General features: G+C 41.0%; 1 protein-coding gene across 1 annotated transcript in view; it reads right to left on the reverse strand.

Moving 5' to 3' along the window:
- Nucleotides 1-13,059, reverse strand: part of ryr2a (ryanodine receptor 2a (cardiac)) — a gene marked incomplete at both ends in the record, with an annotated part of 231,061 nt that overhangs the window by 152,555 nt on the left and 65,447 nt on the right. Inside the window, 6 exons of the mRNA XM_080790070.1 lie at nt 508-586; nt 1,124-1,198; nt 4,191-4,205; nt 6,824-6,844; nt 12,512-12,616; nt 12,867-12,986. Coding sequence (XP_080646196.1) covers nt 508-586; nt 1,124-1,198; nt 4,191-4,205; nt 6,824-6,844; nt 12,512-12,616; nt 12,867-12,986 — 415 coding nt within the window. The remainder of the gene's footprint in view (nt 1-507; nt 587-1,123; nt 1,199-4,190; nt 4,206-6,823; nt 6,845-12,511; nt 12,617-12,866; nt 12,987-13,059) is intronic.

Below are 13,059 nucleotides of genomic sequence, written 5' to 3' on the forward strand. Positions count from 1 at the left end.
GATCACTACTCTGGCGACTACTCTGGCACCCCGGAGCGTCTATTTTGATGCACTTCCTGTACTAGATGTGTTAAGCAACTCTGCTATTTTGAATGTTATTGTCTTTCTATTTTTACCCACGTTGTTGAGACACTAATTACAAGAATCACTGTGTGCTAAAACACCTTCAACCTATAATGGAGGGTCTAATATTATATAAGGAACTGTCTGTCTAAAATACAGTACTTGAGTCCTGTACATCACCCCTGGGTCGCGTAAGTATTTTTTCTATTGAAAATCCCATCGGGAAAACTTAGATCGCATGATTATATAAGAACTGTGTTCCAAAAATAAACCAATCAGCCGATTCTGAGTCGTTTATGATATTAAGTTAAATTTGATAACATCTGTGTTTGTAGATGAAGCATCAATTAGTGGTAGTGTTGTGAGACTTCGGTTCTCTATGACGCGTCAATGCTTTTTCCCAAAATGGCTGCCATGAAAGAAGAAGTGCGGGTTAAGTCCCACCTGTAGTGTCTTCCTGCAGTCCCACATCGAAGGCCAGTTTGTCAGTGGAGGAGCGGGAGGTAGACAGACAGCACAGGTACTGCACAGAGGAGCACATACGCAATAAACACAAGAACCAGGACAAGGTCACTTCGTCTACACCAGTGTTTCCCCTACCATCGCGGGAAGGACCCATTTGTCACAAGTACATTAAAATAACACTTTTAGTTTTACCCATGGTTTTAGTTATTGTTTCAAAAGATTTAAAATGTTTTCAAAAAGAAAAATCTTTTCAAAAGTATTTCAACATGTTCTTTAAAAATAATAACACCTGTGTGAAGTGAGGGGCGCTCTTATCATACATCATCACACATAATCTCATTCCGGCCAATGACAATTTGTGTCCTCACTTTACACAAACACTCAAAGCTGGACATAGGAGCGCCCCGCAGTGCCAATTTATATAAGAATGGAACCAGCCGTAATTCACTCAGCTGTCACGAGCAGAAACTGGCCGATATATGAGCTTTGTAGATTGGCTATCTTCGGGGCGTGACTCAGCCATCTGGCCGAAGCATGTAATGTGTGCACTTGTGTGTACAATACATGTGTACAGTATGTGTGTGTTTGGACTGACCATTCCACTGTAGGAGTGTCGTAACAAGACGGCATGGCCGTACAGTAAAGTGCGATGGCCCCCTCCCTGGGCAGTCTGAAAGAAGAGAGAGAAAACGAGAGCGAGAGAGAGAATGAGAAGGGAGAAACAGAGAGAAACAATGTAACTGAATAATACAAAGAGAGAGAAACAGCATCCTACAGTGCACGGTGAAACCCCCAGTGTTCTCTTTGGAGTTAATTGAACACTGGGTATTTCACTGTGCAACATGCAAGGTTGCAAATGGAGCCATTCAATACTGAGCTGACCACTGCAGAGGACGCATCCTGCATGTACAAGCTTTGCTGCACTGCTGCAACCCCAGTTTGTGTGTGCATGGGTGTGTATGCGTGTGTATGCGTGTGTGCATGTGCACACATGCATATTAAACTAGCAGATTAAAATAAAACTACTTCTATGACTTCTTGTGTGCTAGCTCCATGCTAAATGGATAGAGTAATACGATGTGACAAGCAGAATGGGACCTTACCAGGGTCTAACAAACACACGCTAGCCAACAAAGTCACAGCGATTCATCCACATTAGTCCCATCAATTAACACTACATCTAGATTAGTTAGCCCGGCGAACAACTGGGACGCAGCTATCCTGAGTCCTCCTGATCCAAGCACTTCAATTACATTATCATCAACACCTGAGCTCCACAGCCGGACTGCTTAACCAAGGTAAATATTGGGAAAATTCTATTCTATTCTATTCTATTGGTTCTTAACCACTTAAACCAGTGGTTCTCAAACCTTTTTGTGCCAAGGACCCCCAAATTGATTTATATTTGACCGCAGACCGCCATATAATGTTTTTTTATGCCAGGGACCACCAGAAGAGATTTGTGGTAAAGAAAAAAAATAACCTTTACGTCTTGAACCCTAGTATACACTGTAGTATACAGTACTTAGTTGACTGGGGTTCTCCTGGGCTCTATACTTGATCCAACCCTTTTTATTCCCTCTACACCAATCTCTTCTCAGAAAATAGCTCTAGAGCTCTGTTCACACCAGAATAGGGACACCAGGTTTTATATGTGGTATAAAGTCCTGCACATATTTTGGCAGGGCATCGGGTCATAGAATAGCGTCTGTGCCCAAATATTGTACACCAACGGCCTCTAGCTAGTATCAGCCGATTCAGTGTGTTGGATCGACAGAAGCCTTCGTTGAGGGAGAACATTTCACTCACATTTGCCCGGTGCAAACTGAAAAATAATAATACTTTGAACTGCGTGCACATAGAGAGAGAGAGAGAGAGAGAGAGAGAGAGAGAGAGAGAGAGAGAGAGAGAGAGAGAGAGAGAGAGAGAGAGAGAGAGAGAGAGAGCGTGCGTGCGTGCGTGCGTGAGAAAGAGAGAGACAGAGGGGGAGAGAGCAAGACTTGCTGGCACTTCACGGATGCAATTATTTTATGGAACACAGGAATTTCTGGAAAAATAATGTCATAATGATGATAAGATGACAAACAGAAAGGTATACTCGTCTACCCGGCAGTGGGAGGGACCAGCATGTTAACCCATTTGCAGTTTAATGGCCGTGTTCAGAAATATGCTCTTAGAATCTAGTCATAATAGATTTGGAGGAGACGGACATAAGGCCCTTGGGGGACCCTGGTCAACTGAAGTAGAATGTTTGAGTGGTTAATGTGAATCCTATCCTTTGTATTGTGAGGACATATTGAAGAAGTTAACAAAACACTTCCTAATGCATTCTGTCGAGAGCATGTTGGAAGATTCCACACATTTCCATGACAAGGCACAACATTTTGGGAAGTGTTATGTCCGATTGTCCTTCTCCCAGTAGAGCCACTTGATTCACATACAGTCATTCAATCACCATCCAGGGGGCTGGTAGTCTATTCACATATTTCTGGTAATATAATGGAATATTCATAACTGAATAGTCTGATGATCACCATATTCAGAATTCAACATTAGTAGACTTTTCTAATTCACCTTCAGCGACATCACCATGTCACAGAAAATTATCAGCGAAAGGAGAGGAGTTGCTGTTGGGGAGCAGAAACATTGTATCTCTATATTTCAACGTTTTGTTTTTCCGTAATTCGAAGCTCTATTTCATCACATAAGAGTGTCGTACAGAATTTGTGAAAATAGCCGATCTACAAGTTCACAATGCCTCACATTGCGAGACATTGAGAGCTTGTAGATCTGCTATTTTCAGGGTATTTTATTTGTAAACGATAATAAGAAGGAAATGTTTTTGGCCATACAAGGTTTCCGGCTGCCCGGCAACAGCAGCATTGCGCTAACAGCATCCATATCCCATCACGGCCCTGTGGCTCTATCGGATCCCATCATAGAGAGTCTCATTATTAGACTCAGTGGAGCTCAGCAGACCTGCTCCACTATGTCACAGCATAGTGTTTTCATCTGAGAGACACGGGCCCAGTTCCTCTCCTCATCCACCACCCAGCCAGGCTGTACTCCCTTATCTCTCATTATGTCACCGAGGTTGAGTGTTAAATGCTACCTCCTTTCACATGCTTTCCTCCTCCCAAACACTACATCCAAATATTTACCCTTCAACTGTAAACTTAAGCTGTTTCCCGCTCTCTGTCATCTGTGCTCTGCTTTCCCTCACACTTTTCAAACCCCATGGACCCGTTAGAGACTCCATTTTAAGGAGCGGTGCTATAGTTTCACTACCGAGTTGCTTCAAGCTGGTACAGTAGGTATACAAAACTGTAAAGAATTAACACAAATTGAGAATTGAGAGGGTGTGGGTGTAGTGTTTCTATAGCCCGTTCTCTGTGCTAACAAATGAGATCAAATGCATGTAGGCAGAGCGGACAGATGAGTCACATGTTATGTATGCAGAACGTAGCTGCAGTAATAGTAGCACTGGTAAGAAGAGGAGACAGCTCAGTATTTGAGACACCAGAAAGAGAAACAAAGTGATGTGGATGAGAGAGAGAGAGAGAGAGAGAGAGAGAGAGAGAGAGAGAGAGAGAGAGAGAGAGAGAGAGAGATAGAGAGAGAGAGAGATAGAGAGAGAGAGAGAGAGAATAAAATACACTTACCTTCATCATGAATTTCTGTCGGAGAGGCAGAAACATAAATAGAACAATAAATTAATACGAACAGAATATGCAATCAGCTCAACACAATTAATATCCCATATTTAAAAAAAAAAACAATATAAAAAAGCTTCTAATTGGATATATTTAAAGTACAGTTGGATGGATGTTAATTTATTGTATGATTTCTTACAAGTTGTCTTTTAATTTACTTACTACATTTAAAAGACAACACCAGGCCGCCGACGCATTTAATTTGCAGCTTGCAGAAAGCGAACGGAACCCAATCAAAATGGGTAAATAAATATACATTAGGGGTGCGATGTTTGATTGAAACAATCAATTTCATTGATTTAATGAATATAACAGATCACAACTTGTCACAATGTGATTTGTTGATATATATCAAGAAAATGTAAAAACATTAAAAAAAATGTAGAAAAAAAGAAAAGAGAAATAGAATAATCAATAGCTGCAGGCCTTCTTAACTTTTCTTCACGTTATTTTCCCTAGACAATATAAGAGTAACTCACAATAGATTAATAACTACAAGTTTAGTCAAATCTATAGTGTTTGTACACTCAGTTTACAAAATGGCACCCGATGCAGTGCACCTGTACGGACCCATTTGGTTCCATTAGCACAGTCTTCGGGGATGGTACTACTGTGTATGCCTGGGACAAAATTGTATAAGAGTAAGGACTGCTGTGACACAGAAAACTCTGCTTTTGCAGGCAGCTGTGAGACTTCAAACAGAATAATTTCCATATTCATATCAAAAGTCTTGAGTGTTAGTTGGGCGTACAAATGGAGCCTAGCCTCCAGGTGGGTTTGTCTGTTAACCGCATGCACTATATCAGTGGTTCTCAAAGTGGGGTCCAGGGACTCCCTGGGTTCCTTTAGGGGATCTAAATCCACACATACAAGTCTGTAACTCTTGACAGTAGTAGTACAGCATACAAATGGAACCAAGTGGACACTAATGGATTAATTTGGTTCCATGTGTGTACTGTCAGAGTTAAGGGGAGACCTTGAAATTGAAAAGTTTGAGAACCATTGCACTATTAGGACAAAATGTGACACATTGACAGTCACATACATTCCATTGCATTCAACAGAGAAAGATGTTTGACTGGGGACACCCAAACTGGGAATCCAGACAAACTGATGAGGACAAGTAGAATGCTAACAATAAGAGCGCTGACACACAAACAAACCACAAGAAACAGCAACATTACAGCTGACTGCATGGAGCCCAACATACTGTTCAATGCACACACGGCATGGACACACAAGCACGCGCACGCTATTTCTCAAATTATACTATACACTGTACTGTATGCTTGTGTGGACACTTTGGTTCCTCACAAGTATAGTAATACAAGCACACGCACGTACTCTCTCTCACACACACACACACACACACACACACACACACACACACACGCACGCACGCACGCACGCACGCACCACACATTATTGTAGCTTGCAGGCGAATTGCATCCATAAAGATACTTCAGTGTAGCACAGCATCACTGCATCAGTGTAGCACTGCATCATCATTTAAACCATGACACTGTGTCATTGAATGCACTGGTCTGTATCCGGCAAATAATTTACCAGCCAAGACACAGCTCCAATTGAGCGATCCATAACAGAGAATGGCATGATTCAAAAGCAGTGTAAAGATATACTGTATATTTAAAAAAGCAAGCAGTGTTGTTAATGTGCTGTGTGTTGAAACCTATAAGCCTGGTGGGGAAGACAGGATTGCGTTCAACAAGACAAATAAAACTTCTAAATATAACCTAAGACTGTGACGTTGGAGCTGATGCCTTTCCCAAATCCTTGGAAAGGGTAGATATTTCTTTAAAGGGAAACAGTTTTTCAGATGTTCAACCTAGATCGCTTGGTTCTGAAGTGAGGAGATCAATAATACTGTGCACTGTATGTCTCCTGTGTATTTCTCTGCGTAACAATGACATCAAATGGGTGTACAGTGCATTCGGTACACTTGACATGAAACGACAGGTTTGTCGTCACTGTTTCACAACGTCAATATAAAAAAAGACCAAGAAATAGGATTATTATTACTTTTTTTGCCACACTATATTATTGATCTCCTCACATCAGAAGAATGGGATTCAGGTTTAAACCCAGTGATATTTTCCTTTAATGAAGCCTACAATGAAACCTGTAAGATTTACCACATCAGAAGCTTGCAGACATCTGAAGGCCAGTGAAACAAACCTCCTGAATCCCTCCACAACATACTGAATGTTCCAGGGATCTTTTTAGTTTTCTACCCATTCAAAGGAACTTTGAAAGAATACAATACTTTCAACGAAGACTGTAATTTGCTTATTGCTGCAGCATGACTCAACAGGCTTAAAACATATCTAAGCAGTGCGCTCCAAATATTTTCAATCTCTACGACAACTAATGTGATGTACATTTAGCATATTAGCCCACTGACAATGGCTGTCCGAAGTCACAAGTGTAGCCACAGAAAACACAAAGACAAAGAGACTTGCGGTGACAATGCTCATGTGATGCTTATGTCAGTATGACTACATTAACATTGAGATGGCGATCATAATGCCAATGACAGACGTGGAGGAGAAAGGAACACCTACCCATGTTTCCACATCTACATGCTGTGTGGAAATGAGAAAGGAGGAGAAAATAAGTTGACTTAATCGTTCTATGAAGAACAAAATATCAAGCAAACAAACAAAAAAACTAAACAAAAATAACATCTATTTCATTAGATAGAACTATAGAACTGTAAAATGAAAAGAGGAAACTGATAGTCATGCTTTATTGGAAGGGAAGGAAAGAGCTTATGTTGTATGTTGTTGTTTTCAAAATTGCCTATCAATGGAAATTGCAGCAACACCAATGGCTAATTGGCTATTTTGTTACTGGAATATATTAAATTAGAAGCTGTGAAGAAACCTACAGTTCAAAACATTACTGTACAGCGTAAGGCATACGCTGTAGTTTTCTTCATTGCTACTGTGGTCAAACAACAAATCTGATCAGCCCAAATCAGCATAAAGATTCATTTTCACGCCTGTTTTCGCCTTTTCACGCATATTTTAATATCAATTGATTATATGGTGATCAACTGTGTCCTGTATGCACTCATAACACTCCGGTATTTTGAGCTTATGCCGTCTATGGGGACGCAGCATTTTGAACGCTAATATCCCGGATTCTTCTTTTTGGGTCAAAACAAGCAAGATTTGTGCCTCATTTCTCAAAACGATATGATCCTTGCTTACAAAAAGTATGTTTTGGGTGGATTAAATGACACTTGCGGTAGCCGTTTTACTTCCTGACTGAGTTTCCAGCCAAAACGGCTCGCTATGACCCTCGCTATGTGTGGCGGTCTGCACCACTCTGAGTCGCCACTACATGGTGGTCAATGAGTTAAGCAATGCATTGTGTCGATCGGCAATTTACAGCACGCAGCATCGTACGACGACATCGTACGACTTCACACACCGCTAAAGGACAACGGCCTTATTAAATATTCTCAGACTAATGAATGTTATTTATCGGACTATTCTGGGCAGGTGGAAAGGTGGAGAGTGAGGGAGGGTGGTTCTCTCACACAAGGACAAGCAGCCATAGGATAGGAATAGAACTGCATGATATATATCTCCAAAACCAGGAACTGTTCATTTTATTTGCACAAAAACGAACCAGATCTGGCTATGATGCTGCATTGTATCGATACAGATACACTGTGACTGTGTTGTGTTGTGCTTTCATTGCCCCTCATTAACGACCAGAGTAGCATCCAACACACCTAAAATGATCAAATCTGATGTTTGTAATTACTTCTCCTCCAATTTGTGCTGCCCAAATTGTCCATTCCTATGACTCTGAAGCCTTGCAGACCCTTGGCTGGATGAACACAGATGCATGTATTACAATACATGATCTGAACAGTGTGTATGGTTAGTAAAATAATAATAATAATAATAATAATAATAATAAATAGTGTGGTGATGGTCTACACCTCATCTGAACAAATGGTTCAAAAGGGGTAAAAATACTTTAAAAAACTTAGAATGTTGTCAACACTGGTTAACAGCTGTTATTGCATTGATGTAAGTCTGAAAAGAAGAAGAAAAACTGCTTTAAAGGTAATAATTTCTATAATAATATGAAATACTCCATAGCTTAAAGCCAGCCTCTTGCACTGTAGCCATCGTCCCTCGGTGTGTGTGTGTGTGTGTGTGTGTGTGTGTGTGTGTGTGTGTGTGTGCGTGCCAGAAAACAGGTTTGCTGCTCTGTAATTTCTCTCAAGTGTCTGGCAGGCATGTACTGTAATGGCTGGATGATGATTTAATAAACAGTAAACACATTCAGTCCAGTGCACATGCCGTCCAGCAGATCTGTCACAGTGTGTACAATGATGACACACCACTTCAGAGTCCTCTTTAGTGTCAGCCTAAAGAAACAGTACTATCATTAGTGTATCTACATATTGGGTTTCGCACACACACACACACACACACACACACACACACACACACACACACACACACACACACACACACACACACACACACACACACACACACACACACACACACACACACACACACACACACACACACACACACACACACACACACACACACACACACACACACACACACACACACACACACACACACACACACACACACACAGCAGCCATCTTGCCAGCAAGGTGATACCTAGGTGATACTTCCCATAAGCCAAATTCCAATACCCAAAATCTCGGCCACTCGCTCACTCACTGGCTCACTCCAGCATGGCAAATTATGGTGAAATTGGTGACCTGCCGAAATATGTGACCATCTTGTGGACACAGCTTACATGGAGGTCTTTAAATATGAGGCCTGAATGAACAAACAAACTGCAACAATTTGCATGTCTACACGATTGTCACATATTTCACCAGGTCACCAATTTCACCGTAACACCACCATGCTGGAATGAGCGAGTGTGAGTGAGAGAGTTGGCCGAGATTTGGGGTATTGGAAATTGGCTCTAGACAGCCCATTCATCCAAACAGAAAAGTCTTCTCTACTTCTATTAAAAAACAACGTCTAAATCATCCAACATTGCAGCTGTAGGGAAAGCTTGACTTTTTGTTTAATACAGATCCACCGTAGACATGTTATGAGCTACGTCAAGAAATTCCTTGCAGATGATTATTTTCTAAGTATCAGTTTGGAAGCGCTCGTTATCAGTAAAGCAACCTCCTGCTGCATTATGTGCACATTCAAAACAGGTGGTGGTACGCAGGGCCGCTGAGTGATATTCGACAACGAGCACTCCCAAACTCCACTTAGAAAGAAATCACATGCAAGGAATTTCTTGACAGGAAGTAGCTCATAAAACGCAGGCATGATGGAAACCCACCTCAGAACCATCACAAAGATGGAGAAAGACTTGGGTAAAGAAATGGTAAAGTTCAGGGAGAATGAGCAGAGGCGGATAGATCAATCCTGAAAGACATTCCTCAAAGTAAAATGTTGCTGTGCATGCCCACACAGTTTTACACTAAAGTGTATACACAGTTTTACACTAAAGTGTATTAAAGGTTTTGGGTAAGATTCTATTTGTAAGCTTTCCAAATATGTGCAATGTTCAGTACTGTAGTTGAACATGTGTACCTTGTTCTACAATTACTATATACAGTAAGTATGTAGTCTGTACTGTATGCGGTTAATAGAAAACAAATGTTTTTTTGTGTTCCATTCTTATTGTATTACACGAATCCCCCCCAAAATCCTGTTTGTAATGTTAAATATAAATAAACTTAAAACCTTTGAAATCTCATAACTGAATCAAATGTATTTGTGTGTCAGATAAGAGAATTGGTATCTGATGGTGTGGCCTGGAGAGGGCCCAAAGGTTTAAGTTGGAGGTACTTTAAGTAGCATGTGACGTGTCAAACTAGGGGGTTTTCATGATGCTGAATCCATACCAAGCATTAGTTTTGCACGAAAACACTTTTTGGCCACAATTCCAGGCAACTTTTTTTTCTGTTATTCAGGATATATTGAAGACGCAAAACCAGCTGAGTTTGGGGTTTTTTGCAATTAGATTGAGGTTGATCCTGTATTTTCCATAGATTTTCTGTACTAATAATTTTGGCGTCCTTGACATGAAATATTGAGCACCACTGAACTGATACAGAAACATACGTTTATTTTTTACTTTCGACGTCAGGCCTAAATGGGTTAAAGTCTCAAATTAATTTCACTAGGTTTCAATAATATACTCACAATATACTATGGGGGCCAACAATAATTTCTTGCATACAGTAGTATAGTTCAACCGATATGAGTCATTATCATGTAATACAGTCAAGGCTTCTAAAATGTACGAAGCCTTTTGGAATAGATGTTCTCGCATTTCAGATTTTTTTTAACTGGTTCTGAAATGTGAAACTGGCTAATCCAAAAGGGTTGACCTACTTAATTAAATTGCTGTATACTTGTTGTATACAGCTCAGGGGTAGAGTGGCTGGATGTAAAGTGCCTTGGATAAAGGCGCTATATAAATGCACCATTTAAAAATTACACTCCATGAAGCCTTGAATTCATGGAGATTATGTTTTGTCTCTAAAATAATTATTTTGCAATTTGGATGAACTAACTATCTTTTTTTATCTTTAAGCTTTAGGTTAGCTTTATTACAAATAGTTTGTATTGTAATACAGCCACCATAACTAACAATTTTTATTAACTTAAACCTGATATTAGTGATTACCACAAAATGATACACCCCATATGTGAACAGTCCTTTTAAGAAAATGCATTGTAATTAATATCACTTAAAATATGAAATAATACACCTATATTTTGCTAATGCAACCAAAAGGGTCCATTTTGGTTAAAATGTGTGTCTGTCTGTCTCTCTCTCTCTCTCTCTGTGTGATGTAGTGCTAGCATAGCTCCCCTAGGCTAAAGCACTCTGTTATAGTCCTATATATACACACACACACACACACACACACAGAATGGAAGACTAGCTGCTGCATTGCAAAGTCCCCTATACATCATGTGCAGGACACGGAGGCAAATAATGAACACACTGTTATCGTCACAAGAATATTCATCTTCTGTTTCCAGTCAAACACTGGCCTTAACAGGAGGCAAGGCTGGGCGGCTCTGCTCTGCTCTTGACAAGTGACGTTTGTTCCCGGACAAGTGAATGGGAAGTGAACTTGTCCAAAGGACAAGTGCCTCAAAAAGTCAATATCAAGCCCTGCTGGCAATCCTGGGTTAAAGTGTTTATTTAACTCTGAGGGGAACATTCACACACCATGAATGGTGCATCACATCCAGCTGCAATGAATTACCGTACCCAACCCCTATGATTTTATTAGAGCCACCGAACTCAGCCATTAGAAAATTGACGCTGGTACTGGACTTGAAGCTGGTTGAGCAGAGGGACTGTGCTCAAACGTTACACATAGGCTATTCCGACACGTCACCATTCCGACACGCCCCATTACTAACCCTGTCCCTAACCGCATGCGGGAGCCACGTGGTCGGAATGGTGGTGCGTCGGAATGCCAATCTGTCTCCGAGCTCAAACATTTCTTTCAAATAGACTAGGCTACATAAAGACATTTCAGGTTATTCTATTCCTGAGCAACCATCTGAACAGGACAATAGCAGAAACACAAAGCCATTTAGATTCAAAATCAGACCATTATCTGATGGTCTGAGATTGACACTAATGTGTTTGATGGGTGTACTCAATCCCCTCAAAGGTAATCACACTTTAATCATTGACCTCCAGTAACCATACCTCAGAGGTGACTAGATTAAGCCAGACTAAATCTAAATATAAGATTGAGAAACTTTTAGGGCTTCTAATTAGACTAAATCTTAATTGCCCAGACTCTTCTTCAACAAAGATGGTGAAAGCAAACATACAATATAAGTATGGTACAAAATACTGAAGTCCTTAAACCAGAAACCTAACCCTTATTTCTTATAATTACATACTGCCACCTATTGGTTAATCTAGGTACATGTTGCACACGTGACTCCTTCCCCAATGGACACAGATTTAGTATAGTGGAAGTTCTACTATGTGTGCCTGGTTTCAAAAGGCTAGTGTAGTGTGTGTGTGTGTGTGTGTGTGTGTGTGTGTGTGTGTGTGTGTGTGTGTGTGTGTGTGTGTGTGTGTGTGTCTAGACACGTCACAGACTCATACACACACACACTAGAAGGTGAGTGCATGTTGGCATAGTATGCAAGTGCGTGCGTGCGTGCGTTCGCGTGTGTGTTTAACCTTACCCCTTCTGCCTTCTCCTCCGTGTTTGCCAGCATCTCCTGTAAGGCCCGCACTGACAGTGACTGCTCCAGCACAAAGGTGCAGATGGACAGGTCTGGAGGCACATTCTGAAACACAGACACAGAAAAACAAAATAGTACGACTGACAGGGATTGATCCAGCAGCACGATGGATGGACAGCTCGGTCTGGAGGCACTCTCTGAAACGCAAACGCACTAAAACAAAATAATAGTAAAAACAATGTGCTGTTCAGTATACAGTACATTGGATACACTGTTGGCCCCCCTTTTTCTACATTTTTGGATAATAAATCTACAAGCTCACAATGCATCGTGATGCAACATGTTGCATGTTCACCTTGGAGTTGGAGGTGGATTCCAGAAAGCAGAGTCTGTTCCCAAAGCCTTCGGCAGCCAAGCACAGTTTCTGTTGCTCCTTCTGGACGGTGGCCGAACACTGCAGGACCACTTCATCTTCCTACGGCAGAAACATGACAATGTCCATCAGTCCCCATTCAGCACACAATTCAATTCAATTCAATGGGCTTTAT

This window comes from Protomyctophum bolini (assembly GCF_963924005.1).
Source record: "Protomyctophum bolini genome assembly, chromosome: 18".
NCBI lineage: Eukaryota > Metazoa > Chordata > Actinopteri > Myctophiformes > Myctophidae > Protomyctophum > Protomyctophum bolini.